The sequence below is a fragment of the Limanda limanda genome, chromosome 11, assembly GCF_963576545.1.
Source record: "Limanda limanda chromosome 11, fLimLim1.1, whole genome shotgun sequence".
NCBI lineage: Eukaryota > Metazoa > Chordata > Actinopteri > Pleuronectiformes > Pleuronectidae > Limanda > Limanda limanda.
The window spans coordinates 12281696-12307980 of NC_083646.1; the positions used below are offsets into that span (position 1 = coordinate 12281696).

Here is a 26285-nt window from a genome sequence, read left to right on the forward strand (position 1 = left end):
TTCTAGCAACACAACTATTAAGGCACATTGAAAGGCTTTTTCACAGATGTTTTTTTGAACATTTCTGTTGAGTTCCGGAGTATTGGGGACAGCGGTGGAGAAGGCCATGTCCCCCAAACTCTTAGTCCCTCATCTTTGGGACAGACAGCAGCAGTCTCTGCTGAGATGATCTCAGTGTTCGGACTTCATGGTGTTTTGACATAAAGGACAGGGTAAGACCATTTAGTGCATTCTACACAATCTTAAGAATTTTCAAGTCAATCCTGTATCTGACAGGGAACCAGTGTAGAGAGGAATTCCCTCTTGATGATCTTGACAATGGGAAAAAGAAGACTGAGTGATTTTAGTTACAGGCTCGTTTTCTCTTACACAACAGACACCGACAACAACCGCTAACAGCTAGTACACATGTCCGCTACTTCTGTGTGTGTGTCTGCCGTTCGCTGCATTTTAATGCGACCTGAGTTAATGGTTCTAACTATGCAGGAATTAGTATAATGCTATAAAACGTTACAACGTGTAATAACAAGTTACACAAAGCAGTGATACTACTACTACTAAAAAAAAAAAATCATATAAGAGAACAAATTTGAAGTAACATAAGAATATATTTAAATGACATTTAAAAGAAAAGGAAATAGAAAAGAAGTACAACTAATTTTGGTAAGAATAATATATTATTATAATATATAATAATAATTTCAATAGGACCTCACTGTCTGTCAGTGCCTGTCAGTGCTTGGGCCCTAATTAAAGGCATACTCAAGAGGGGTGCACAACTATTTTTTGAATAATTTCATTCTATTTGTAGTAGATTGGAGCTGGTATCTGTCATTTCATTAATATCACATCGAAAATTAAAATAAGAATTAATTTCTAATCATGTGAATCAAAACATAGAACTACTGCTGCCTTCCTATTTAGCAAAGTTTAATTTCTCAAAACATCTCTTGGATTTGGCCTTTAACTGGAATTATCTGTAATGTGTCGTATTTCCCTCAGTCCTTTATGAGTTTGCATCTGTTTGACATTTCATTTTCCAGTGTTTTCCTGTGTATTATATTTGATTGCTCGCTATCACGTTGTTATTTCTTTCATTTTTGTTTATCATTTTTTCATTTGTTTCATTTCTATATGACATCATATAGAACTGTGTAATAACTACTTCCATGTTTGGTCTCTTCATTCAATAGAACGCTGTGGTCCAGTGATCTATCGTGCTGCATTGCAACAACATATCTAAGAGCGTGTGATCACTGCAGGGAATTTAAACTATGACGCGATTATGGAAAAACAAACATTTCTGTTTTATGTTCTGGTTTGGAAACGTACATGTTGCATGGTTTTACAGGACATGGTGACTTTTGACAGTTTTCAGTCAGCTCTGAGGTTGAAGCCCTCTGCTCCTCTTCATTCCAACGTACCACAGTGTGGACGGATGTTCACCTTTCCCTCAACAGAGGATGTAAAGGGCAAAAAAAAAAAGAGAAAGAGTGCGCGAAGGAGGTGAGAGTGACACCTTCGCACCCGGTTGTCAGTTTGCTTGTGGGCCTCTCTCCCTGCACTATCCCGCGCTATCTCCCCTTCATCGTCCCCCTCTCGGTTCTCCTGTTTGGTTTTCAGACTGTGAAATCTAAGCCAAGGCAAGCTGTGTCACCGGGGATGAAAAATGTAGAGGGCAGAGGAGAGGGGGCTGAGAAAATAGAGGCTGGGGAAGACCTGGGGGTGGAAATCTGAAGGGGGCTGGAGAGATTTTATCGGGTCGGAGCCTTTGCCAAATGGCCATCCGTCAAAATCTCAATAAGCTCAGTGGGATTTAAAGATCCAATGTAGGCTAATACACAAATTGATTTTAAAAAAGAAGTCAGAGAGATATTTTTATAACATCACAATTTCTTTATTTCACTAAAGACAGTTTCTTAGAGTTTTCTCTATGTACAAATTTACATATAAACATTTACAAAATGATAGATAAAAAACAACTGTAAATAAAATGCGGGAAGTCCCTTCAGTTTGAGGTTTGACAACGTGCATGTGGGATCACATCTGCAAACATCTGCCAGTGTACCATGCCATGATACTGTCGAGACAGCAGAAATGAGTGAAGAACCCATGAGAACGGAAGAGGCTCAGCTCCCTGACAATCCTGCTATCGTTTAGGTTTTATATCTAGTTTGTTTTCTTGTTCAGCGGCTCCAAATCACTTAGAACAAGTATTATGGATTAGGATTTATTACTTACACAAGGATCCAAATTAATTCTGATGTATTTTGTGCGAAATATATGCATTATTTACTTCATATTGAGTGCAATGTGTAAAATGTCGACTGAGAACCTCTAGTTTGGAAACTAGTCATTAATTTGTTTACTTGTGTTGAGTTATATTTGAAAAATCTGCTTCCAGGGAACAGGGAGCTGAGTGCTACATGACAACAAAAAAAAAATACTACATAATGTATTGTATAACACGTTGGCAGTGTAGCCAACAACATTTCCAGTACATGATCTATATTTTCTCTCCACGAAGAGGGAGAAAAATGACATTATTGGCAGTTTGAGACCAGTAATACATGCACAGCTGTACCAACAGGTATGAATATCTGAATACATGATAATGAGAATAACGTGTTCCTCTCGTTTTCAATCCAACTTTGATCCGTGTGATTCAAGTGTGTTGATCCGTCTTGTCCATGATGACTGAAGATGATCTTAAATGGTCGTTAATGAGAATTCCATCCTCGTAATAAAGTAAGAAAAAAAAAAACGTCCTTGAGGTCTTCTTCTTTGGAACGATCCACGTTCCACATGCACACAAACCAACACATCAAACACACTCACACACGCACACACACACGCTGAAAGCTTTGTCCATGCTCGTATAAAAAAATCTGTATAAAAAGAAATCTCTGAGTGTTCATGGTCCCAATGACCTGCATTGGTGTGGTATAGTCTCTGTAATGCTCAGCTTTAGTGCAGCATCTGGACTAATAAGACTGGGATCATGGTGAGGAGGAGTGAAAAGGAAACCAGCTGCACGCCGGAGTTGCCGACGCTCCTCTGGACGTTTGGCTCCATCGCAGCAGGGTCATCTGAGGAGAGAAAAGGGAGGTGAGATTCAGTTTCAGAACTCACCCAGCTGAGCACATCTGAGACGCGGCCCTGCTGTGACTATTTTGCATCTGTCTGGTATTTTGTAGGAGAATCCTCACCTGCTGGGAGCCGGTTGGAGGGGTTGTGCACTCCTCCGGTGGCAGGAAACTTCATTTTCCCTCCATCTAAACTTTTCACCACCTCCTCCGCCTTGGATTTGTCGATGTGGGATTTCCCAGTGCCTTTGTTTCCGGCTACATCCACTTGCAGCTTCATACAGTCCTGGCCGTGGTGATGCATTGGCTTGGCTGAAGGAGGTCGGAGAGAGGGAAATGTGTGAATACCAGAAACCTCCGAGGCACAGCAAGCAGATAAAAAAGCCAGTGGTGCATGATTATTGATACTTACAGATATAATAGTAGCTCTCTCCCTGTCTGAACTCCTTGCCCAGGGTGAAGGGCGTGAAGCGCTGGAACTTCTCCGAGAATTTCTCAGGCGCGTGGGGAGCGAAGGGCCGGGAGCACTCCCAACGGAGCTGGTCGAAAGAGTGAGGTTTGCACACGTCGTAGTCCTCCTTCTCCACCATGTACAGCACATAGCGCTCAGCTGCATGCGATGACACCTCACCGTGGGCGTAGTGGGGGCAGACGATGTCCAAATAGTCATTGATGCGCACTTCCACCGTGTACTCATCCCACAGGAAGCTGCAAGGAAACAGGAAGAGAGGAGGTTAGTGATAGATGTCCTCGTTTTTTTTAATTCACATAACACATGAATTACATGGGCAGATATCGTCTGCTTCTTTGCACACGTGTACATCACACGCCCAGGCTCCTCGAGAAAACAGGGAATAATAATGAGGGCTAATCACGAATAGAAACGTGCAGCAACAGAAAACAGACTCCCTCACACAAACAAGGCGTGTGTGCTTGTGCAAGCCCGCTGACACAGATTTAGCAGGTCGGACTTGTTCACTTTTGTTTTTGGGTAAGAGAACACACCCAGGATCTACCTCCGCCACTCATACCATCCCACTCACACACCATCTCTCTCTCTCTGACAATTTAGCCTTCAACAGAAACTCACTTCTCACCTGCTTACAAGCAGAAAACATTGTAAATGAAAGGAGCAACCCCCGAGCCCAAAACACATCTCTTCACGTCTTCCACACGTCCACTTTTCTGTCTGTACAACTATGGGACTCTTTCTGCCAAGTCTCTTACAGCTGTCTCTACTTTCTTGTTTCTTCTATTAGTGAGTGCACAACTGTAATTTCTCTAATTTGCCGTCTCTATCTGCATCTCTGTCTCTCAATCTCTCTCCAATTTCATCAAAGACAGAGACCCAGTGGGTGGAGACAGCCAGACTGCCGCTCTCCTTCTCTCTTTTCATCTTTACCCTTCATTTAGTTTTATAGCTCTTTTTCAGCCTTCCTGTCTCCTCTTCGCTCACTTCCCATCCTTGTTTCCCCCCCCGTGTCCTAATGAAGCAGAGACGGTGAAAAATAATGATAAATCCGGCACAGTCCTGCTGCATGGAGGCACATTTATGGTAATGTTGCCAAGTGAAAACAAATAAAGCGGATTCGGGGGGCTTGTGTCAAGTAGAACTTTTACTTATTGTTAATAAACAGCTACGACTGAGCAATGAATGAACTCTAACCCTGTAAACATTCACTTTTACTCCCACGTTATGACAACGTTTCTCCCTTAAAGTAAACACGATGCAGGTGAGGCTGTCCTCATGTGATGCTCGGCTGGCTGACATCCTGGGCGATCGGCCAAGAGCCGGGAGGTGAAAACATATTTTTATTTTTGTGCGACGCCCATAATATCCTTAAGGGGGTGAAAGAAAAAAAACGTGGTCGATCACTGCTCGTGTTTGGGTGCGAGAGTGTCGTTTAGAGAGTGAAAGTGACAGCAAAACACCTCCTGTGTCAGCCATTGTTACTGTGTGTTGCAAGTGTGTGTGTGTGTGTGTGTGTGTGTGTGTGTGTGTGTGTGTGTGTGTGTGTGTGTGTGTGTGTGTGTGTGTGTGTGTGTGTGTGTGAGCCCGGCATCAAAGCATGTTGTGGCTCCTGTTGTTGTGGCCTCTGTTCGGACCCCCTGGTCGAGTCACAGACACACTGGCTCCAAATGTGGGCCTCTGACCCCTCCTTCCTGCCAGTGTGTGTGTGTGTGTGTGTGTGTGTGTGTGTGTGTGTGTGTGTGTGTGTGTGTGTGTCATTTAGGGCTAACCTGCTTGTCAAAACACGCTTTGTTAGTCGAGCACAACTCTACACTTGTTTTCCAGGGCTAATAAGCTGATCACCATCCTCCACTTACAACCACTGCTCCCTCTAAGAAAAGCTTCTTTGAAAGTGCGTGCACACTCCTGTGTGGGTATGCACGCCTTTGCGTGTGTGCATTCATGGGTGTGCGTGTGTGTGCTCGGCTAAGTGCTTCATTGAAAGTGAAAAAGAAACATCTGTTGCAACCTAATTGGCTAAAAAAAATCTCGGCTTTCACCTTGTTCCTCTCGTCTGTGTTTTCTTTGAGCAGAACCAGTAATAAGACCAGTAAGAGTCAGAGGAAACAAAGCGCTGGAGAATCTCTAGTGGTTCCCTCTGATGTAAGGAGTAGTTTTAAATTGTATGGCATCAGAAACACCCCATGTCCTTGTTAGTGGCCTGGTCCCCTCTCGGTATGACACAAAAAAACGGCTTGTCAAAAGCTACCAATAACAGATTCTGTTGCTAATTTCATTCCTGTCTCACACGTTTTAGAACCCCCCTCCCCTTTTATCCTTCTCACCTCCTCCTTCCCCTGCCCTCCATTGGCCTGGCTAATTAAAAGCTGTTAGGGGTCTGGGGCCAATGTGTTCTGTAGAAAAGTTAGGGAGGAGGAATGAATGGGGGTGTAATTATACCCGTTCCCTCCCCAAAGACAGAATGGCTGCAGGCCACAGAGCCACTTCAACCCCTGTACCTTACCCCCTGTGGACCTTTCACTGCCCTGGCTGCTGTGGATGTGTGTAATGAGTGTGCTCATATGACTGTCCATGTTTTTTTTATGGGTGTTTTTGCTTATATCCTGGTCATTCGCACAACAGTAAAGTAAGAAGAAAAAATCTATCCCCAGTTTGGACTCAGTCAAACCCACAAATGCATTCCACTCCTCCTCTCACTATCTAACTTTAAAATCTTCACTCATCAAAGCTCCCAAACGCTGGAGACTCCTCAGCGTCTCCCCTCTCCTCCTCCGACTGGCACTTCTCAGGAGAGTGAGAGTCGCGTCCACGTGATAGTTGTGTTGTATGCGAGACTGAGAGCCAGGTGTGTGTAAGTTTGCTGCAAACCTACTTTGCACGCAGCTTCCTCCTCTTCCCCGTGTGTTGGTTTGTCTCTGTGTGTATGTGCATGTTTTCATGGGAGAGGGATTCTCTGAAGACCCTTATTGAGGGCGCCTCACGCCCCAGGCCGAGGAGCACATCTGTTTATCAAGGCCTACTGGAGCCTCTTGTGTGTTGGAGTGTGAGTCTGTGTGTGTATGTGTGCGATTTCTTACATGTGACTGAGGTGTGGGTAAACAGCCAAGGTTGAAGGTGGATGTTTCTCACTATGGAGCTACTCTAGCTTTTGCGTCAGCAGGTAACATGTGTGTGTGTGTGTGTGTGTGTGTGTGTGTGTGTGTGTGTGTGTGTGTGTGTGTCTGTGTGTTAGGGCCTAAACAAGTAAGATAGTTGTAGTCTTGCTGGTCGTGACAGTAGGTGGTTTGTTCAACACTTTCCTCTCCTCACTGGAACTTTGAAGTCTCACCATTGTCCTTGTACTTCTCCTTTTTCCTCGCGCTCCCTTAGAACCCTGTTGTTCCTTCCATTTGTCCCCTGAGCTCACACTGGCTTCAGTCAAACCACTGACACTGGAACTCTGTCCTTCACTCCCTCTCCTGGGAGCATTTCAAACTGGCAGCCGGGTCAAGGGGTCGGGGGTTCAGAGTTGTAACTTCTCACACACACTACCATCTTTAGTCAGCGCTGCAGATATTGGTTTCACACACACGGAGCGAGTCAGCACCCCTGACACACTGAACAGATGCACCCCCACCACCACCACCATTTGCTCCGCAGGTAACCAGTAGTAAGTGTGCACGCGCTGGAATGTCACGACGGGGGGGCTGCGGTTTGGAAGTTTTACTGTGTTCTAACAAGGCGCACTCATCAGATTTCCAGTCGCAGCTTCACACTCTCAATCCCCTATTAATTTCCTGTGGTAGGACAGATTCACACCTCCTTTCACACAGGCCGAGGAGCTGTCACTAGCTCCGATGCATTTAGCTGCTCACTACCGGGATGCTTCATAAAAGCCAATCTAATTTGCAATCTAAAAAAGGTCTTTCCATATTAGCTTCCGAGATGCTCATCTTCCATTCTTCCTCTAACTTGAAAAACCTAAGGACCTTCTCCAGTCTGCAGAATCCCTTCGGCCCTTGCCAGATGAAAGCTTTAAAAAAACGTCAATGCTGTCGTTTCTCACTTATTCAATTCCCAAATTTGTCCCATCCCTCCATCCATCACTGTCCACTCTCTCCTCCCTCTGTCTGCCTCTTCTTTCTTCCTCCAAAATCAGCCCATCCCCCTTCTCCCACTCCTCTATTTGGCCCTGTCTCTTAACGCCGACATAATATACCGGAGCTCTTCATCCAGGGCTAATTTCTCAACACAAATCCCTTTCTCTAGTTCACCCTTCTCTCACCCTGCGCCCGGGGCCCCTCCTCCTCGCCGGCCCCTAAAATCTTTTCACCCCGTGCCCCTTTTGGTAGCCTCCCATTCTGTCTGCGATGAATAGAGGGTTTAATATGCTGGGGGGGGAGTTAATCTGTGCGCCTGTGTATGTCCGTCTAACTGATAGACGGGGGGGAAACTTCAGGAAGAATTTAAATAGACTGTTAAAAGTTTTTATTCTGAATACATTTTAATTGATGTCAAATAAAGACATCCTCACAGTGGAGCAGAAGTCCACTTGCTGTTAATTCTGCCCTTCAGGGGGCGACGCTGGGCTAGAAGTGGTGGACAGCAATAGCAAAGTATGCCTGAAATGCTATGAATGAGCACTGTACGCACTCACGCTTGTCCACACATACTACGATAACGCCGGCCCCTGGTGTTAGCAGAGCCGGGGCCTGAGAGGTTTTCTGTCCTCCTCCGGTGGAAAACTACTGGGGCAAAGAAACAGAGGAAGGTCTGTGAGAAACGAGGGGGGACTATGGTGGAGAGAGGGGAGGGGAGGGAGGGAGGAAGTCTGGACCACAGATAAGGAAGCAAGAGGAAGAGCAGAGAGAAAACAGGGGTGCATTGGATACTGGGACGACGGAGGAGGATGTCCACAGAGCCGAAACGCAGATATATAAAGTGTGGCCTGGGGTTTATAAACTGCAGTAAAAGTTCCCCCGAGTGCTGCTGTGTGCTGTGATGCGTTAGGTACATCAGCAGGGAATCAACACAAAGTCTGTTCATATATGGAATGACAGGATTCACAAAGGTGCTCGGAATGGATTGTTCGGATAGGATCGGTAGGATTGATCCCATCTGAGGGATTATGGTGGAAATGGAACACTGTGACAATTACAGGTTGAGCATTATTATAATACTTACACAATAACCCCTGTACACATAATGTGATGGAAGAGTCTTTACAGAAGCATAAATATATGTAGAAATTAAGCCAGTGGGATTATGGTTTTGTGTCTATGGGTCAGATGGTCAGATGGTCAGATGATAAACCTTCTATAATCTATGTTAGAATGTATGTGTTTGAGTGTTTGTGTGTGTGTTTTTGTGTGTGTGTGTGTGTGTGTGTGTGTGTGTGTGTGTGTGTGTGTGTGTGTGTGTGTGTGTGAGAGAGATTACAACAGGTTGGGGTAGAGGAGATATGTACAAAAAACATGGACGGAAAATGAGACGGAGAGAGAGGGAACAAAATGTATAGAATGTATGAATTGAAGAGGGGGTGGGGGTGGGGGGTGTAAGGGTAAAGCCCCTCTCACCCTAAACTCATACTTTAGGCCGTGTGTACGTGTCGAGGCAGGCCCCACCGCCTCAATAACAGCAAGGAGGCAGACAGAGCCAGACACAGACGGAGATAACCAGAATATTATGTTACACTAAACTCCTGATAAGGATACTTTTATAGATAATGGGAGCAGGAGGAAAAAAAGAAAGAAAGACAAAAAAAAAAGGTTATCGGGGATGGATGACAGCAGATAAATAACACAGAGATAACAAGGAGAGGAGAGGCAGTGAAGTGGAGTGCGAACAGCATCGATATCTGTGCGGAAAAAGAAGAGATGTTGAATGTGCTTGAATCATGTGGTGAAGAGGAAAAGGAGACACAAAACACACACATACACAAACACACACAGCTGACGGAGAGGAGTATAGTAACAGTGGGGTGGAATGCCGGCTGTAACTAATATTAACATCCAAGTCCTCCCTCTCGCCCCCCAGTGTGTGGAAGTGTGAGTCACACGTTTATCACGTCTCGATAAGTCGACCTACGGTAAGTGCCACTCCCTGTTGGACTCTGACGTGGAGGCGCACACACACACATTCACGTACTCTCAGTCCACAACAAAAATAAAAAGCCCTGCCAGTTAAGAGCTTGTAAAGGGCATCACAAGTTCAAACTCTCTGTCTCACACACACGCACACAAACACAAACTCTTTAAGAAGACACAGGCAGAGACACATAGTTAAAATGACAAGACCGGACCAGACTGAGAAAAACATGTTCCTCCACCTGTCATGTGGAAAAACACACACACACACACACTCACACACGCATGACACACAACTGGAAATGTGCCAGAATCATTAAGTTATTAAACACCCATATACATGCACACTCACCCACACACACCCACTTACTCTGATTTAAAACATAGGCTTGAGCCAAAATCATTACCTGACAGGTTCCTGATCATCAACATATGCTACAAACACACACACGCACACGTCCTGCCAGCGCCACACACTTCTACACTACAAGGGACAGACTGCTGCCATCTGCTCACTGTCCTGCACCTTAAGACGAATCACTGCTCCACACACAATCACACCCAGAATCAATTAGCATCAATTATCCACAGTCATCTGCAGCCAAAAGGCCTCTGATAGATCCGTGTAAACCTCCGAGCAGGTGACTGATTGATCACATGGGGATGGTTTCATCAGGGGCAGGTGGAGAGGAAGGGGGGGGGGGGGGGGGGGGTTGTTTGGAGGAAGGGATTATAAGAGTTACAGCGATTGAACTGTAACGTGTGGCAAAACATTGAATAGTCCACCAGGGGCATGTGGGGGTCAGACGGTTATGGAGTCACTTTTGGCTTTTAGCTGCCTTTATCCCCTCCCTATATTGTGTTGGGGTTTTAAAATGACAGAGAAATAAAAAGTAATATAAGTTATGAGATACTTGACATGTAGCAGAGAAGGAAAAGGTCTCTACAGAATATTTGTTATAAATGTCTTATGACAGGTGAAGTTTGTTTCTGGCAAAAGGCATTCGTTCTATATAGCTTAATATTAATATGATTTTTCCTTCTCGTTACGCATCTTCCATTCAACAGCAGAAACTGTCCAGGGGCTGGATTACAGAGAGCAGACTCTAAGATCTGACTTTGTATTAGACCACCCCAGTTCTCTTTCTCTCTCTCTCTCTCTCCACCTCTCTGCTTTCTTTTTGTGCTTATCAGCCTTTTCTAAAGAGCTCAGACCTAAAGCTCCTGTTCCCTCTTCTTCCCACCCAGGCTTGACCAGAAACACTCTGGTTTCACTGCTTCCTTCCGTGAAGCCTCCTTTCCCTTCTCTCTCACCTGGCGTACTTCCTCCTCCCTCTGTCTGTAGTGACTCAGGTGTAAAACTCAGGTGAACCCAACCCAGGTGGCTGAGTCACACATGGACTTACCCATGACACAAGCACTGCTCATTAGGAGCAAGACTTTCCATTAGACTCCTTATCCAATTATCAGGGCAATTGTTTCCCTCGTTGCAGGGGGGGTCTGTTCTAAGCCCTCTATTGTCATTGTTAAAGGGCAATTAGAGAGTCAGTAATGTAATCAAGACAAGACGAAAGGGGCCATAATGGCGTTTGCTCCTTTTTTCCGCGTCTCGGTGTTAGGGATTAATCGATCTCTGTGAGCAGCAGGGGAGCGAGGACGCGGGTCCTTGTGTTTCAGCCTCGTTATAAAACAATCCTGTCCTCGAAGCGGCGGATCAGCCGCTAAAAGCTCAATACATCGCGCTGTGCTATTGCGCGTCTGTCAAGCTGCATCGACCCGCACTGAGTGGTCGGGTAGCATTACAGTTCCTGACCTCAAAACAAAACACACAGCAATATGCGCCTCTCTCTCATCTGACTCACTCACTCACTATCTCTCAATCAGCCACCTCACCCCCTCTAATGAAAAACCACTTCAACACACTGACTTGGATTTGGCACCTATATGAAAGTGATAATGCAATTATTCTGCTGCGAGTCATTTTCTTTAATAGACTTTTGATGACACAAACACGCACACACACACACACACACACACACACACACACACACACACACACACACACACACACACACACACACACACACACACACACACACACACACACACACACACACACACACACACACACACACACACACACACACACACACACACACACACACACACACTGCACACACACAAACACAGGTGCAGACAGCGTCACTGGCCAAGTTCATACTCGTCGCGGTCTATTTTCTACTACAGTATGTCTGTGTCTATGCGTTGCGGTTAAATATAGTGGTGAATCTGTCCATCTGTCTGGGCACTCGCTCCCGATCCCGTCTCAGACTCTGATCACACACTCCAGCTGCTTTCAAGCCTCACATCAACCTTTTAATTGTGTAATGAATTCAAAACAAAAAACTGAATTTAGCGGATTAGGAGCGTGGAGCAGCCTCGGGGCCACAGATTGGACAATGCGCACTCTGGGATGATAATTTAACATGTGGGAACGTGGAAAGGAGATCCACTCGCCTCTGTGCGCACCAGGAAACACTCACACACACACAGTGGGACCAGTGGGAACAGTGGGACCAGTGTGAACAGTGTTTGCTTCATACTCTTCATCCACACACACATTACGCACGCTGCCCGCTGCAGGCACACACATACACAGAGATACACTCGTGCGTAAAAGCACAGGTCGGCACTTACTTTGGATTGGAGCTGTTCCAATAGACGCTGTGTCTCTCCGCCGAGGCGAACCAGGAGCCGACGCACAGCACCAAACACACCACGCACGCCAAATCCATCGCTTCTCTCTTCTCCACAGGAACCGACAACAAGTTCGGGAAGGTGATCAGCTTCTGTCACCGAAGGATCTGGATGCGTAAACACAAGCACGGAAACCAAACTGGATTCTCTACGCTTCTGATGTGGCAGCAAATTGCAGTTCAACCTGATGAATGTCACACAACACTGTTCAAGTCCTGACTGATCCACTGGGGCGCAACTTGTGTGCTTTGTACGGCTTCTGGCTCCGCCCATCGAAGCGGTGCCAGCCAATAGGAGCGAGGCAATCTGCATACACCGCCCACCCGCAGCCACAGGAGACGCGCGCTCCAGCTGCTCTCGCTTTATAGAGAAACACAAAAACAACCTCGACACTACACAACTACACATGCTGATCAATGTATGAGCGTAATAAAGAAATACGGGAATATTGGGGCGATTAAGATATTATTAAGATAAAAAGCCATAAACAACTAAAAAGTGAAAATGTAAAGATAAACATTTGTGAGTTAATATTTAATAGGGAGTCAAATGGTGCCAGCAGGTTTAGTCAAATGTACAGTTAGGATTGAATGTACATGAAAAACATTCAAATGTAAAAAATGTATTGTGAACCTTTCCTTACAAAAACTGCTTGTTTAATATTTAACACTGTGACTTCACACTGTGAAAACATATGCGTCTATGTACACTATTAAACTGAAATTACATAAATGTCAGTAAATGTTAAGTAAAATGTTCAGTACCTTCCTGTGGTGGAAATTTAGAGTACTGTTAAATGATACTCAAGGTAAAAGTACCATACGATTGTACTTAAGTGCAGTATATTTGACAAAATGTGCACAAGATAATTGAGTTTCAAATTCAAGCGATCTCCTGCCTCCATTGTCCCATACGTTGGTTTCTGTTGTTGTTGGTAATCGTGTTTTATGTAACATGTTGCAGCTGGGATGTGTTGCATTGTTTTGTGACACACTGTATGTTGCAATTCATTGTGATGCGCTGAGTTGTTGTGCAATGTAATGCAATTTGTTTGTTTTGTGCTAAATCGCAGTATGTACGCTGTCAACAGCCTCTGTCTCTATTTGTCCCACTGGTTGTATCTGAGGATCCCGTGCAGGGAAGTGTGTGTGCGTTCGTCGAGGTTGTTGTTGCCTATAGGCCTTTAGGCACCCTGTCTGCACCGATGCCACCTTGTCAGATAAATAATTAGACTTTTATCAGTCTGTCTAATCTCGTAGTCTCTGCTTAGCCACATCACCAGACAGGTAACTTCAGAACTCAACCTCACAGATGGGGTGGATAAAGTCCAGACCACAGGGTGTCAACAGGATTGTGATCCCAGTAGGAGAGGGCTTCCCTCAGGCAGGGATGGAGCCCTGCCTCGTTCAGAGCTCCGGGACTGCAGGGAGACAGAAGGGGGGCATCCTGTATGTGTGTGTGTGTCTGTGTGTGGTTGTGTGTGTGTGTGTGTGTGTGTGCAGAAAAATTGAGTGTCTGACTGTCCTCAGGCTCTGACTGGGCAAGCACACACACGTCGCAGCATTCTGAGAGGATCTCATGCGCACACTCACGGTGTAGGCACTGGGGGGTATTTTCCATTTTACAATCGCACCCTAAAATTCGTGGGGAAATGACGAGGAAGAGTGAGTAAGTGATTCGATGTGTCATAAAGAATAAGAGGGACAAGCAGGCAACTCACAAAATCCAGACTAAACAAGAATAAGAGTTAATGATATATTCTCCTTATGCAAAACCTGTTATTCAGATTAAACCGATTCCTGTAACGTTCATTTTCTTTCACGTAGCTCTACTGGCATTACAAACTGCTCTATACAAATACATATATTGATTTCCTCTGCGGAATGACTGAAATGCAAATACTGTTGCTGCAGCTTCTCAACTAGCCAGTGATTCACTGGCTTCACATGACCAGCAACACGATCCAGCAGCTCTCACTTGCACACAATACCCAGGCAAAGTGTCAAAGTGTCCCTCGCTGCCAGCACACTTCTGCTGCTCCTACACGGGACGTCCTCACGATGCGTTTATCTGACACACGACCAAAGGTGTAGCCAGAGAAGGACATACATTTGGAAACCACACACACACACACACACACACACAACGCTCTGCTCCTGCAGCCGAGAGTCGGATGGCTGGGAAATCCCATCACACACACATACATATACACAAACACACACACACACACACACACACACACACACACACACACACACACACACACACACACACACACACACACACACACACACACACACACACACACACACACACGTACACACACATACACACACACACACACACACACACAGACACACACACTCCTCTCTGCTGCTGCAGCCGAGAGTGGGATGGCTGACAAATCCCATCACACACACATACATATACACAAACACACAGACAAGCAGGTAGGTCTTATCTGCAGGCTCTTTTGATCGTGTTGTTGCCAGTAGAGACCACAGATGACTTTCAGAGTGATACTCTATCCTCCCACAGACACATAGACACAGACACACACAGACAAACACACACGGAATACCAGGGGTTTCTGTGAATCACAGTAAAGCAGAGAACACTGGATGGCTCAAAAAAGCAACTCACAGAAAACTTGTTTGAGACGATGGAAAGCTCGACAGTTCTAAAAGTGGATTAAAGGAAGTTGGGGAAAGACCTGACAGCCGAACAAACCTTTCAGCAAAATGGTAGCCAGCTCGTTTATTGTCTAGGGAATTTTCTCCGGGCGTCTCAGTGTGTGCTGCGTGTTGTTCAACATGCTGTGGAATCCCCAAACTACATAACTCATGTAATTAAGTCAAAGAAAGCGTTGGTACTACATGTACCTGGGAAAGTCTTATTCCACCAGATACAGAGGAATTTTTTTATTGGGGGGGACAAAGGAGAGTTTTGAGGAGTGATGAGATCCATAGAACTAAAACAGATGGTGTCAGAGGGAGAGTATCAGGCCAGATAGAATACATGGTTTGATAAGAGGAGTTAACGGTATGTGGGAAAGAGCCATTCGAAAGAAGACTTGAATCCCCTCGGCCTATTAAATTTTCAGTCCTGCTTCTATAGTCAACTTCTTCCTCTCCAATCTCATCCCATACACTGTCGGCCCCAGGCAGGGATCAGCGCTGGTCAGGGATCTCTGTCTCAGGATTTACACGGGTTGTCTTCACACACACAGACATATGAGGCAGGAGTGCTTAATATAGACAGGAGAGAATAAATCAGAAATCAAAACGAGGTGTAGTGAAATTCAAAAGAACACAGTGACAAAAGGATATAAGATGGATGGAAACACTTGGGCGTCATCCACGTACCGAAACATAACAAGAACCAAACATGGATGATAGAGAAACTGGGAGCGTATGAACACATTTCCCCAACACGGCATGTGCTGGCACAGGTTTCAGACAGGTGGAGTTTTTAAATTGTGTAGCAGAGCTCTGATCCCTGCCGCTTCTCTCTATTGTTGCTGCATTACGAGGAAATGAGATGTTATCCTGTTGATTGCGTGTCTGCCTTCTTTTTTCTGGCCTGACTTTATCACGTCATTTCACATCATGCCCTCAAGGTCCTGGCTCAGCTGCTGATTTGCCATTTGTGCTCATCTGCCTAACCTTTTCCACAGAGAGCTGCTCCAGCAGGCGTTGGAAAGAAAAGGTCATGTGGATGATCAACATTAAGATACAATGATTAGGATGTAAAGGGGCTTAAAGAGGCTAGATCACTGAAATATGCTCCGTATTGACTCTGGTTAATCATAGACTGCATTTCAAATGCTTGCCTTTTGTCCACGCAACCTCTGTCATTACCGCGAGCTTTGGCTTGTTAACACTTGGCATTGTTTCATCTGCACATGGACAGCTTGTCACCCTGCTGCCCTCTGTCCCTTTATCCCCCAGCCCCCTGTGGGCCCTTGGCCCTCTGGCTCATAGCGGCACACTCCGACAAGCTGCTCCTTCTGTGGCACCACAAAGGCATTTCTCCCGGCCTCCATTGACACCCATTCATCTGCATACAGGTGGTCCCACACGTGCAAACACAGGGGGACACACTTTTGCTTAATAGCGCTCCATGTGTCTGGATTTAACCCAGCAGGGGGGGCAAAAAGTGGGTCTTGGTGTCTTTTCTCGGAGCATCCTCTTGAAAGTGGCCGTGGAGTAGGCAATTTCCCCACATTTGCAACACATGATCTATGAGGGTAAATAAACAAAGTGTAGACATTTTAAACATAGCGGGTATAAACAAAACTAAAACAGTGTTGCCTGTGTGTGTCAGCTGGGGGCAAATGAGCCACCTCCCTCACTCCTGGAGGAACACTGTCTCACTATTCAGACCAGAGAAATCATTAACTTTCCCAGTCAACAGGCACACTTCACCCGTTCCGTCTCTCCCTGCTGCTTTGTCCTCCGTTCTGTCTCCCAGGGACTGTCACACACACACACACACACACACACACACACACACACACACACACACACACACACACACACACACACACACACACACACACACACACACACACACACACACACACACACACACACACACACACACACGAAAGCACAAACAAGTCCCAGTGAAATATTTAACCGCGCTTCTTAACTCATGTGGCCTCCACCATCATTTGTTATACTGTTTCTGCTCGTCTGTCCCCCTGCCTGTTCTCCCGGCTCATCTGTTGTCTCTGCTGTCATTCCTTCCTTCCCTTTCTTCTGTTCATCTGTTCAGTTATTTCCGTCCCTGGCCAGAATGTACCGAGGTTCATCTCTCCCTGATAGCTTTACTTTTTCTTGATTTCTCTTCACATTCACCAGCTCTCGAGCGTCTGTCTTCCTCCCTTTACTCCTTTTTTATGCTGTATTGCTCCCTTTCTGTTCCTGCTTCCTGTGTCTTGGTGTGGTCCAGCTCTCCCCATCCCCTCACTTTCAATCTTTTCTCATCCCTGCCTCCCTCCTCCTTGCCACAAGTACCTCGGGCAGTGCATTTGTTAGGAGCGAATCCATTATCCTCCTCCAACCTTCCACCCTCTGTCCTCTTTATCTCTCTGTCTCTCTCTCCGTCTCCTTCTGTATCCTCGCTCTATCCTCTCCTCACATGCTCCTGGCCCCGGCTCTATATTCATTAACATAGTGTTAATGATCCCAGATGGACTGACATGTACTCTACGGGGGCGAAGTGTGAATGGCTTCTTCCAAGGGTGTGTGTGGGTGGTTGTGTGTGTGTGTGTGACTGTCTGCGTGTGCATGCATGGCTGTTGGCTACACGTGTACACGCATAAATGTGTATTAATATGTGCGTGATGGTGTCTACATGTGTGCACATGTGTGGGTACATGTGTTCATGATCACGTTAGAGTAAGAAAGAGAACGCTGTTTTTTCTCCTGGCAGTAAAATGTTCTGTTAATGTGATATTCATCTCGGATGCCCTTCTTTTTCAAAGCCAACAATAGTTTATCAGGCTGCAGCTGAGAGAGGATGTAGGTTGAGTGTCTGAATATAAAGTGAGTGAAAAGAGTTTTGACGATACTGTTCTTTTACCACGTAGTGAAATCAGACTTGTGTTTCTGAGAAACAAAATGTTATATTCATCACTTAGGTAGAGACAGGGCTGGACTGGGAGAACAAAACGGCCCGGGCATTTTTTGGCTCAGACCGGCCCACATAATTAGCCGAGCACATCTGCCATTAAATTGACGTAACTTATGTCTTCTAAATGTCTTAAAGTAGCTCATATTAAAAGTACTTAAGTATCAAAAGTATCTGGTGTTGAAATGTACTTAAGTATCAAAAGTACAAGAACTAAAATTAAAAATGCAAAGTGCTTTTTATAGTAGGTCTATACAGACACAAAACAACCCAAAATGTTTCTCCTCAAGATTTATCTCAACTGACTGAAAAATTACAACAACAATATGCATATAATGTATAATTTTACCAATTTTGAACCCTAGATGCTGAGGTTCAAATAGTAATGGACCAGTGCATCTGAACTTCTATTTAACCATAAACAAGTGCCTCTTGTGTCTGCCCAAGAACATTAATAAACCACAGTATAACCACTATACTATAGGCACACAAAATAAGACACTATCTCTTATCCTATTCTAGAGGAAGTAAAAGTCGTAACAAGATTTCTGAAGGTGAACCTGCGGAGGGATAGACCAACCTCTCGCGCTGCCCCCCCCCGACTGCAAACACGCCACCGGGACCTGCACATCTCAGGAGGGAGGGGGCAGCGAGTGAGAGAGAGAGAGAGAGGTGCGCCGTCGGTAGAGGCGTGCGACGCCAACCTCCGCTGCTCAAGTAACGAGCCAGTTTGGAGAATGTATTGAAAATTGAAAATGCGCGCTCACATGTCTGCCTCCACTCGCTCATCATTGTCGAGTCCTCCTCGCTCGTCTCCCGGCGCACCTGCTGCTGCTGGGCTGGTGAACCCGGCACCACATAGGTCCGTCAGTTTGGCACATTTAGCAGCCTCCACCTCCAGAGACTTCTGCTTTTTTTCCCCGATGCGTTTTTTACTCTTATTATCCATTTTAAGTTTCTGTTTCAGCAGCAGCCCGTCCCGCGACTCCCACCGCCAATGCCATGAGGTCCCGCCCCACCCTGGTTTGTGTTGTGATTGACAGCACTGTCGGGGCTCTCTGAGCCTGTCAGCCCATGATTGATTGACAATGACAAACAATAGACCAATAATATGTGTCGATGCTGGCAACACACTGCTAGCCCTCTGTAGCCAATTGGCCGGCCCAATTGGAGGGAATTTAGAGAGGAAGAAGAGAAAAAAAAAACAACAACAACATAGCGGACCAGACCGGCCCACATTGGGTCAACGGCCCACCGGGATTATGCCCGGTATGCCAGATGGCCAGTCCACCCCTGGGTAGAGACAATAGCTTTGTCATGCAGATCTGAGTCATACTCATACATATTGATCGGTGCTTATAGTCAGGTTTCACACCAATGGGATCATACTGGCCAGATTTTGTTACCAGAATCAGACTGGTTGTTTACCCCTGTTTCCAGCCCTTGTGCTGACCAGCTGGTGACTGTAGCTTCATATTGACTGTATACATATGCGAGTGGTATTGATCCTCTCTTTTAACGCTCAGCAAGAAAACAGATGGGCTCTAGGCTGTATTTAAAAAATGTCAAGTGTTCCCTGTGATGGTCTGTCCACTTTAGTTGTGACTCAGGGAAATTATAAGATATTTGATAATAGTATGTTTCCAAATTTGGGAAGGCCCTTAACATGTGTTCTATATGTAGAATGCTGTTTGGTTATATAACCAACTAGTGTTCCTGTGGCTGGATGGGAGCAAATCCTGGTCCCGCAATCCGCTGGTAATCCATTATCCCAGGTCCATATTTTACTTTAATGCTGTGTCCACTTTTGGTGACGTATACTGGTGCAGAAGTCACAGTCAATCATACCAGTAAATCAGTGTTTGAGCAAAACCATTAAGTAAATTTACCCTTAGATCCATGAGCATGTATGCAATGTTAAATGTTTCTAAGGATAGGCTCGAAGGATCAACAAGTTAGAAGAGTTTAAACCCGGCAGCTAACCAAGTTTAGGTCTTGTGGTGCACAGGCATGTGCACACACATACACACAAACACACAGCGACATGCACTCACTGCTAAGGTTACACTGTTACAGGTGCAAGGGCAAAGTGCATATATGCGTGTCATGGATACGTTAGCATTCTCTTCATTCATACAGACATTGCTTGAACCTCTCCAAGAATAGTTTACTGCGTATACTCACTAGTAGCATATTCCAACATACAGACCATTAAACCAAGTTTCCATTTAAATTCAGTGCAACAGCAAAACCCAGTAAACAGCCTTGAGTCCTTGTGGTACAGCTTCTTCTCTCTCTGTACTTTCTTTTCTCACTAATTTGTCCAACCACAGTCACGCTGCTCCCTTTGCCTCCTGTTCTGTCTCACTGCTTTTCCTTTGTCTGTCATTGGCATGGCCTTTCTCATTGCATAATCGCACAGTCGCGAAATTATCAAGAACGCTCAGTCTGGCACTTTCCATGTTCCACTTTTCCCTCTACACGCAAAGACACTCCACAAAAACAGTTGCACACACACACGCATATGAAATCAAACTGTCCTTCAGCGATTATCTCTGCGTCTTTTTTCTTGTTGAGCAAATGTGCCAGTAGAAAAACACCTGTTGAAACAATTACAGAAAAGCAGCTTCAGATATAACACAGACAGATCCACCCACTCAGATACAGTCCTTATGCTCCTCTGTGCTCTGCTACGTGCATTTCATTTCATGCACTTTATTCGTCGCAGCTTTTTGTACTTTCACTTCTTCAGGAAAATATCCCTGAGATCTCATTGTGTTGATTATGATAATACAGAATATAGACCATTAATATTTGATCAAACAAGAGACGTGGATTTGTTAGTGTATCTGTGTATGCACCTCATGGCAAAGAGCGGTCACCATGGTGATCTCTGAAACCAGGGTCTCATAAATGACACTGTGGGCGGTAGCACGTCCAGCTATCACAAAACTACACAGAGGTTTTTCCCTAGAGAAGCTATTTATATTGACAATTTTGATCAGATTCACAATATCTTTACAATGTTGGTGATAAATCCTGTTGCTATGATATAATAATTTACGCACCAAGTTAATTGCCTACATGTGGGAAGACATTCAAGCGGTTTGATGCCACGAACGCATGTTCTTTCTGTCTTTCAAATGTCTTTAAAGTTGTCCGTGTGAATTAAATTTATTCTAAAATAGCCTGACACAGAGCAACAAATAGACAGTAACCCATTGATCAGCATCAGGTCAAAACGTCCTGATTAGATCAGTGAGCAGTCTCTAGTCTAGTCAGTCCTCACAAGTCTACATTAGAAAAGCCAAACTACACACAAACACACCCTTTGGAGGTTTGGTTGATCCTTGGCAGATAGCTACGTGCACAACATGCTCCTGAGGGATTTTCCACAGCACGGCAGAACCTGATCAACAAACAGATACAGGCATGTTTCACTCTAACGATTTATTGACCCGCAGGCACCGAAATTATCCAAGTTACCTGGGTGTGGGCAGGATGCGCGTCAATTTTACTGACAACAGCAGTTGATTGGTTGAGGGAAGGTCAGGTTAGATTTTAGAGGTCATTGGGTGAGTTAAGACAGGCAATGAGTTCAGTTTGGACAGTGGTCTCCTCCCAAGCTCCTAACAGCTAACAGATGGTGTCCTCTACCAGCATGGACTAATGGAATCAAAAAACCATGATTCAGTTAGACAGACACACAAACACACATTGATCCTGGGAGGAAAGGGACTCATGAGGATCAGATGGATGTTTTCTTGATTATTCAGCTATAAAAGAAAGGGAGGATCTCTTGCAGCAGTAGCCTTTTCATCAGGGACTTAACTCATTCAAATGAAATGTTCTTTTCTGATGTGGGCTTTTAGAAAACTGTCAGAGACAGAATGTGCTCACGACCGAGACGTCTTTGTCACTGGGGTATGATGCACACTCAGTGCCGCCTCAAAAATAAAATGTGTTGCATTGTTATGAATTTAGCATGAAGCGTGTCCCTTGATCATAGTGCATTTTGACAAAGACAGTGAGGCCAGAATTGAACCAAAAAACAAAATTCTGATTGTAAGGGTGCGTGCAGGCAAACTTTGGGATGATATTTGGCTTCGATCTCCACCATCTGCCAGACTTGCTTGCCAAACCTGTCGAAAGGTTCGCAGTTTTCACACATGGAAACACAGACGAAGACAAGTCCCAGATTCGGGTGTAACTGTGACCTAGGACTGAAAATATGAAAATGATCATCCACTTCTTAATCTTATATCCTGTTTCTATTTACAGCGTTGATTTGAACTTGAAGCCAACGTTACCCTAGTTCACCTGGCCTATCAGTGTCTGAATTAGAGAGCCATGTAATTTAAGACGAACCTCTAGGTCAGGTAAGGAGAGGTACACATGAGGGAAGGTCAGGAGGATGTACAAAGAACAGCACAGGAGAGGATTACATAGCTCCTGAGAGTCACTATTGTTACTCTTACACGATTAAAACCAATCGCATTACTGTGTCCACGTCTTTTTGGGAGGATAAGGTATGGAGAGGGGATGTAGTAAGTCTGGTTATAACAGGCTTACAGTTAAGGGCTTTGAGCTTCAAAGCACCATGAATCATCACTCCGAACTCTCGATATTTACCATTGAATCTATACATACATCACCTAACTTATAAAATCACACATCTGTTATTGGTTTGACTTTAACAGGAGAGGATATGGAGAGAAGCAGGAGGGGAATATTAGAATAAATCCTGTTGCATCCACGAAGACGGATTTTATGGTCGTCTCTGTTCACGTGGGACCCCTTCCCTCCTTTTACTCCTCTCTGCCAATGGTATAAAAGAGCTAATCTTATTATTGGATATCATACTTAAGTGGGTTTACGTCAGTGGTCGTGCTTATGACAGGGACATATTTGTGTGATTGTGTGTGTGTGTGTGTGTGTTTGTGTTCAGCTCACTCTACAGACTGCTCTAATATGAAAACGCTGCAGCGTATGTCAGAGCATTGGCCTAAATCAGTCAAAGAAAGGTGTCAGATTTGGAAATGATTATGGCAAACAAAAGCTAGCTTATGCTCTTATTAACATCATAGCAAAGACATTGTCTGGAGGCTTGTGTGTTCATAGTGTGTGAGTGTGTGTGTGTGTGTGTGTGTGTGTGTGTGTGTGTGTGTGTGTGTGTGTGTGTGTGTGTGTGTGTGTGTGTGTGTACTTTATATATGCATTTCATCAACACAAACTCATTATTGTTTGCCTTCGTGGCTCTGTATGAATATATAAGGTAATTCTGCAGTTGCGAAGGGTTACATGGTAGATGGTGCTCAATAATAACAGCAGAGCAGCCTTGAAATTACAGTTTGAAGAACGCCACTTGACAAAGTGCACTTTCAATCCTACCCTGTTTGTACCAGACCTTCAGTTTTTTTTTAGTTTAGCCTGAGCCAAAATTACAGGTTTGAAAGTATCCCTGGAACACAGTCTGCAGCAATGGACAAAAACTTAACCCGACCAAAAAGGTGGTCTCAGTCAGGGTCAGACTGCACCATGATGGTAGTAACACCTTACTGATATTATAGTGGCAAAGGGATTAACAAAGCAAGCCAATTCATATCTCCTCTCTATTCGAATGGAAATACTAGCTATTTACTTTGCACTTGATTCAAAAACACATCAACGTCAGACAGTTGCCCATCTACTGACCAAACAACGCCAAGTATAGGGAGACGCAGCCCAAATAGGTGAAGCCAACAGGACGTACACATGTCATACAAAAGTCTGAAGACCACCCTCTTAATTATAATGTGAAACCACCACAGACATTGAACCATGGACCAGACTTTCAGGCGTGAAAATGCCCCAAGAGTGCAGGTAGCACTTGGGCAGAGAAATAGAGAGGAGTTATTGATTAAAGTTGGCAGTCAACTGCTTCTGGGCTCGATTTCTAAAATAAAGTGATGAAGAAGTTTGAGAAGAATAAATAGTGGTTTGAATTGTTAGTTCATTGTTTTGGTATGTCTGACAAAAGCAATGACATCTAATGCTTGTGCGTGTAAATAAGATCAAGTCTGTGGAATGTGTGAACCTCCTACTTACTGAACAAATTTGTCTCCTCAGAGTTTTATCTCCTCTTTGAAAAAGAACTTCATCACTCTCCGCTGCAAAATTAATGTCGCCCGTTTTACTTTTGTATACAGGATTCTTAAATCACTGGGAGCCGCAGATGCATTTAGTATTCATGTGATCTTCTAAACAACACTGATATGGATTTCAATAAATGTCACGTTCGAAATTGATTCGTACCACTGGCCTCTCCACACTACTACGTGTGTTTTGTGAGCAGAAACCAAATGGAACCAAGTTTGAGATTTTGTGAAAGTAAGCCTCCCGGATGATATGAATGCCAAATTCATCAGTGAACCCTGACGGCTGGGAAGAGCGCTTAAGTCTAACCCTCTCTTTCCTGCAAGGTGTGTATGTTTGCTGATAAGCAAGTAAACTCTAAAACTGTCGGAGAGGTTTGATGTAATATATTTTTATGTTTAAAAAGAGATGAGTGCAGCTTTGCAGGTCCAGCACAAACTGATGTGTTTTTTTAAAAAGCTGTGTGGTCAATATAAGAGTTGACATTTTTCTCTGCTGCTTTCTCACTGTTCTCAGAAAAAAGTCTTAATTGCCGTCCTCCACTGTGGTGAGCTCAGTGCGGTTCAGGGCTGCGCTCACACCACTCTCTCTCTCTGTTGCGCACACACTCGGTCATTGGACGAGTCCCTGTAGGTTTGCATCACCTCTTTGCTGGCCTCCACTCCATCATTACCGCGCTGGAAATAATGACCCTGGGTAGAAATGTCTGCCAACAGGGTTGCCGGTTCAATTCCCACTCCAGCTGTTGGTCTTGTATGCCTGTGTAGAAGCAGGGAGGAGAAATGGCCAAAGATACGCAATAGGTCAGCTCTGACATTTCTAATTACAAAACAGGACGTAGCAGGGAGAGGGCTGTTAATGCACCGTGGTCCATTCAGTCTGACTGCTATAATTACAATCAGGCTGGATTCAGCCTGCCATAGCCAGGCCCCGTCTACAGGGGTGAGGTGCTAAACCACCCGTGGCTCCCATTAGAGGACATGAGCTAATGAGAGCACCTCACACACATACACTGGGAACACACTCATACACACACATTGTGTCCAGAGTTCACTGTGCTTTTACTGGATTCTGCTGAGCTTAATTTCACACTTTCGGCTCCGGTGACACGCGCGGGCACACACACCCTGACAGGGTGTGATTTTAAATAGAGTTATTATGAATGGAGCTGGGAAAGAGCCAATTAAGAGTGTATGATTCTAATTATGCCACTCACTTTACTGTGCGCCAAACCACAAGGGAACCAGAGACCACAGGAAATGAGCGCGAGGGCAAAATTTAAGGAGGAAATAAAATGGTGGAAATAGGTAGGAGATGAAAAGTTTCTAAAATTACCAGGAAATTGGGAGATTTTAAATGAGGAACAGGGAAAAAAGAGGGGGCAGAAAGAGAGAGCAGCAACGAGGGATGGGGTGAGGGTGACGGGGGGGAAACCTGATCTCTGTCCTGATATACCCAATTTATTTTGGAGGGTCACAGAAACAGCCCCGTGTCACTACGCAGATCTACAGGGCTGGGGTAGTGAGGAGGAATGTCCTGGTGAGGCATTGGGTAACAGGAGGTACAGCAAAGAAAATGTCAGATCAAACAAGAGACTGTAGTGATGACAACTCAACGAACTGTTGTTGCCAACTCAAAATGTTAAGCGAATGAAATCACTGTCTTTTTATTTAGGCCTACACCCATTGCACACTCTTTCATCAGAGTTATGGGTCTCTGGGGTCTGGGTGGTGTATTTCTACGTGTCTGGGTGGGGTAAATGTGCCTCGGGGTTGAGCCATGGGGTGTTTGACTTGTTGATATAGTCGGTATTGTTGGCATTGTCAATGTTTTACTAGGATTGATGTTGACTTTTCTGCGGAGACTGACTAAATGTGTCGGCCCAGCGAGAGCAGCATCATTCCGATTGTCTGTCTGGCCCGATAAAGAACAGACTGGATGAGAAAAGGGTGCGTAGACATACAGAATGTGTCAGTCTTGGCAATCTCAATCCAAAGAGACTATCCTGACCTACATCTTACTCTCTCTCGTAGTTGACCACAGTTAACAGAAGGCTAAGCCCTACTTAAGAACAACATTACGGACACCTACTGCAGCTTACAGGATGATGGTGCCGGGCCATTAGCGGGACGT

The 26285-nt window shown here is 44.9% G+C and overlaps 1 protein-coding gene across 1 annotated transcript; it reads right to left on the reverse strand.

Annotated features, from left to right (window-relative positions):
* Window positions 1-1893: 1893 nt before the first annotated feature.
* Window positions 1894-12584, reverse strand: efna1b (ephrin-A1b). Its single transcript, XM_061081241.1, has 4 exons — window positions 12321-12584; window positions 3499-3794; window positions 3210-3398; window positions 1894-3089 (listed from the first exon to the last, which is right to left on the reverse strand). The coding sequence occupies exons 1-4, from the start codon at window positions 12416-12418 to the stop codon at window positions 2968-2970; spliced, it is 705 nt and encodes a 234-aa protein (XP_060937224.1). The 5' UTR covers window positions 12419-12584; the 3' UTR covers window positions 1894-2967.
* Window positions 12585-26285: the final 13701 nt, after the last annotated feature.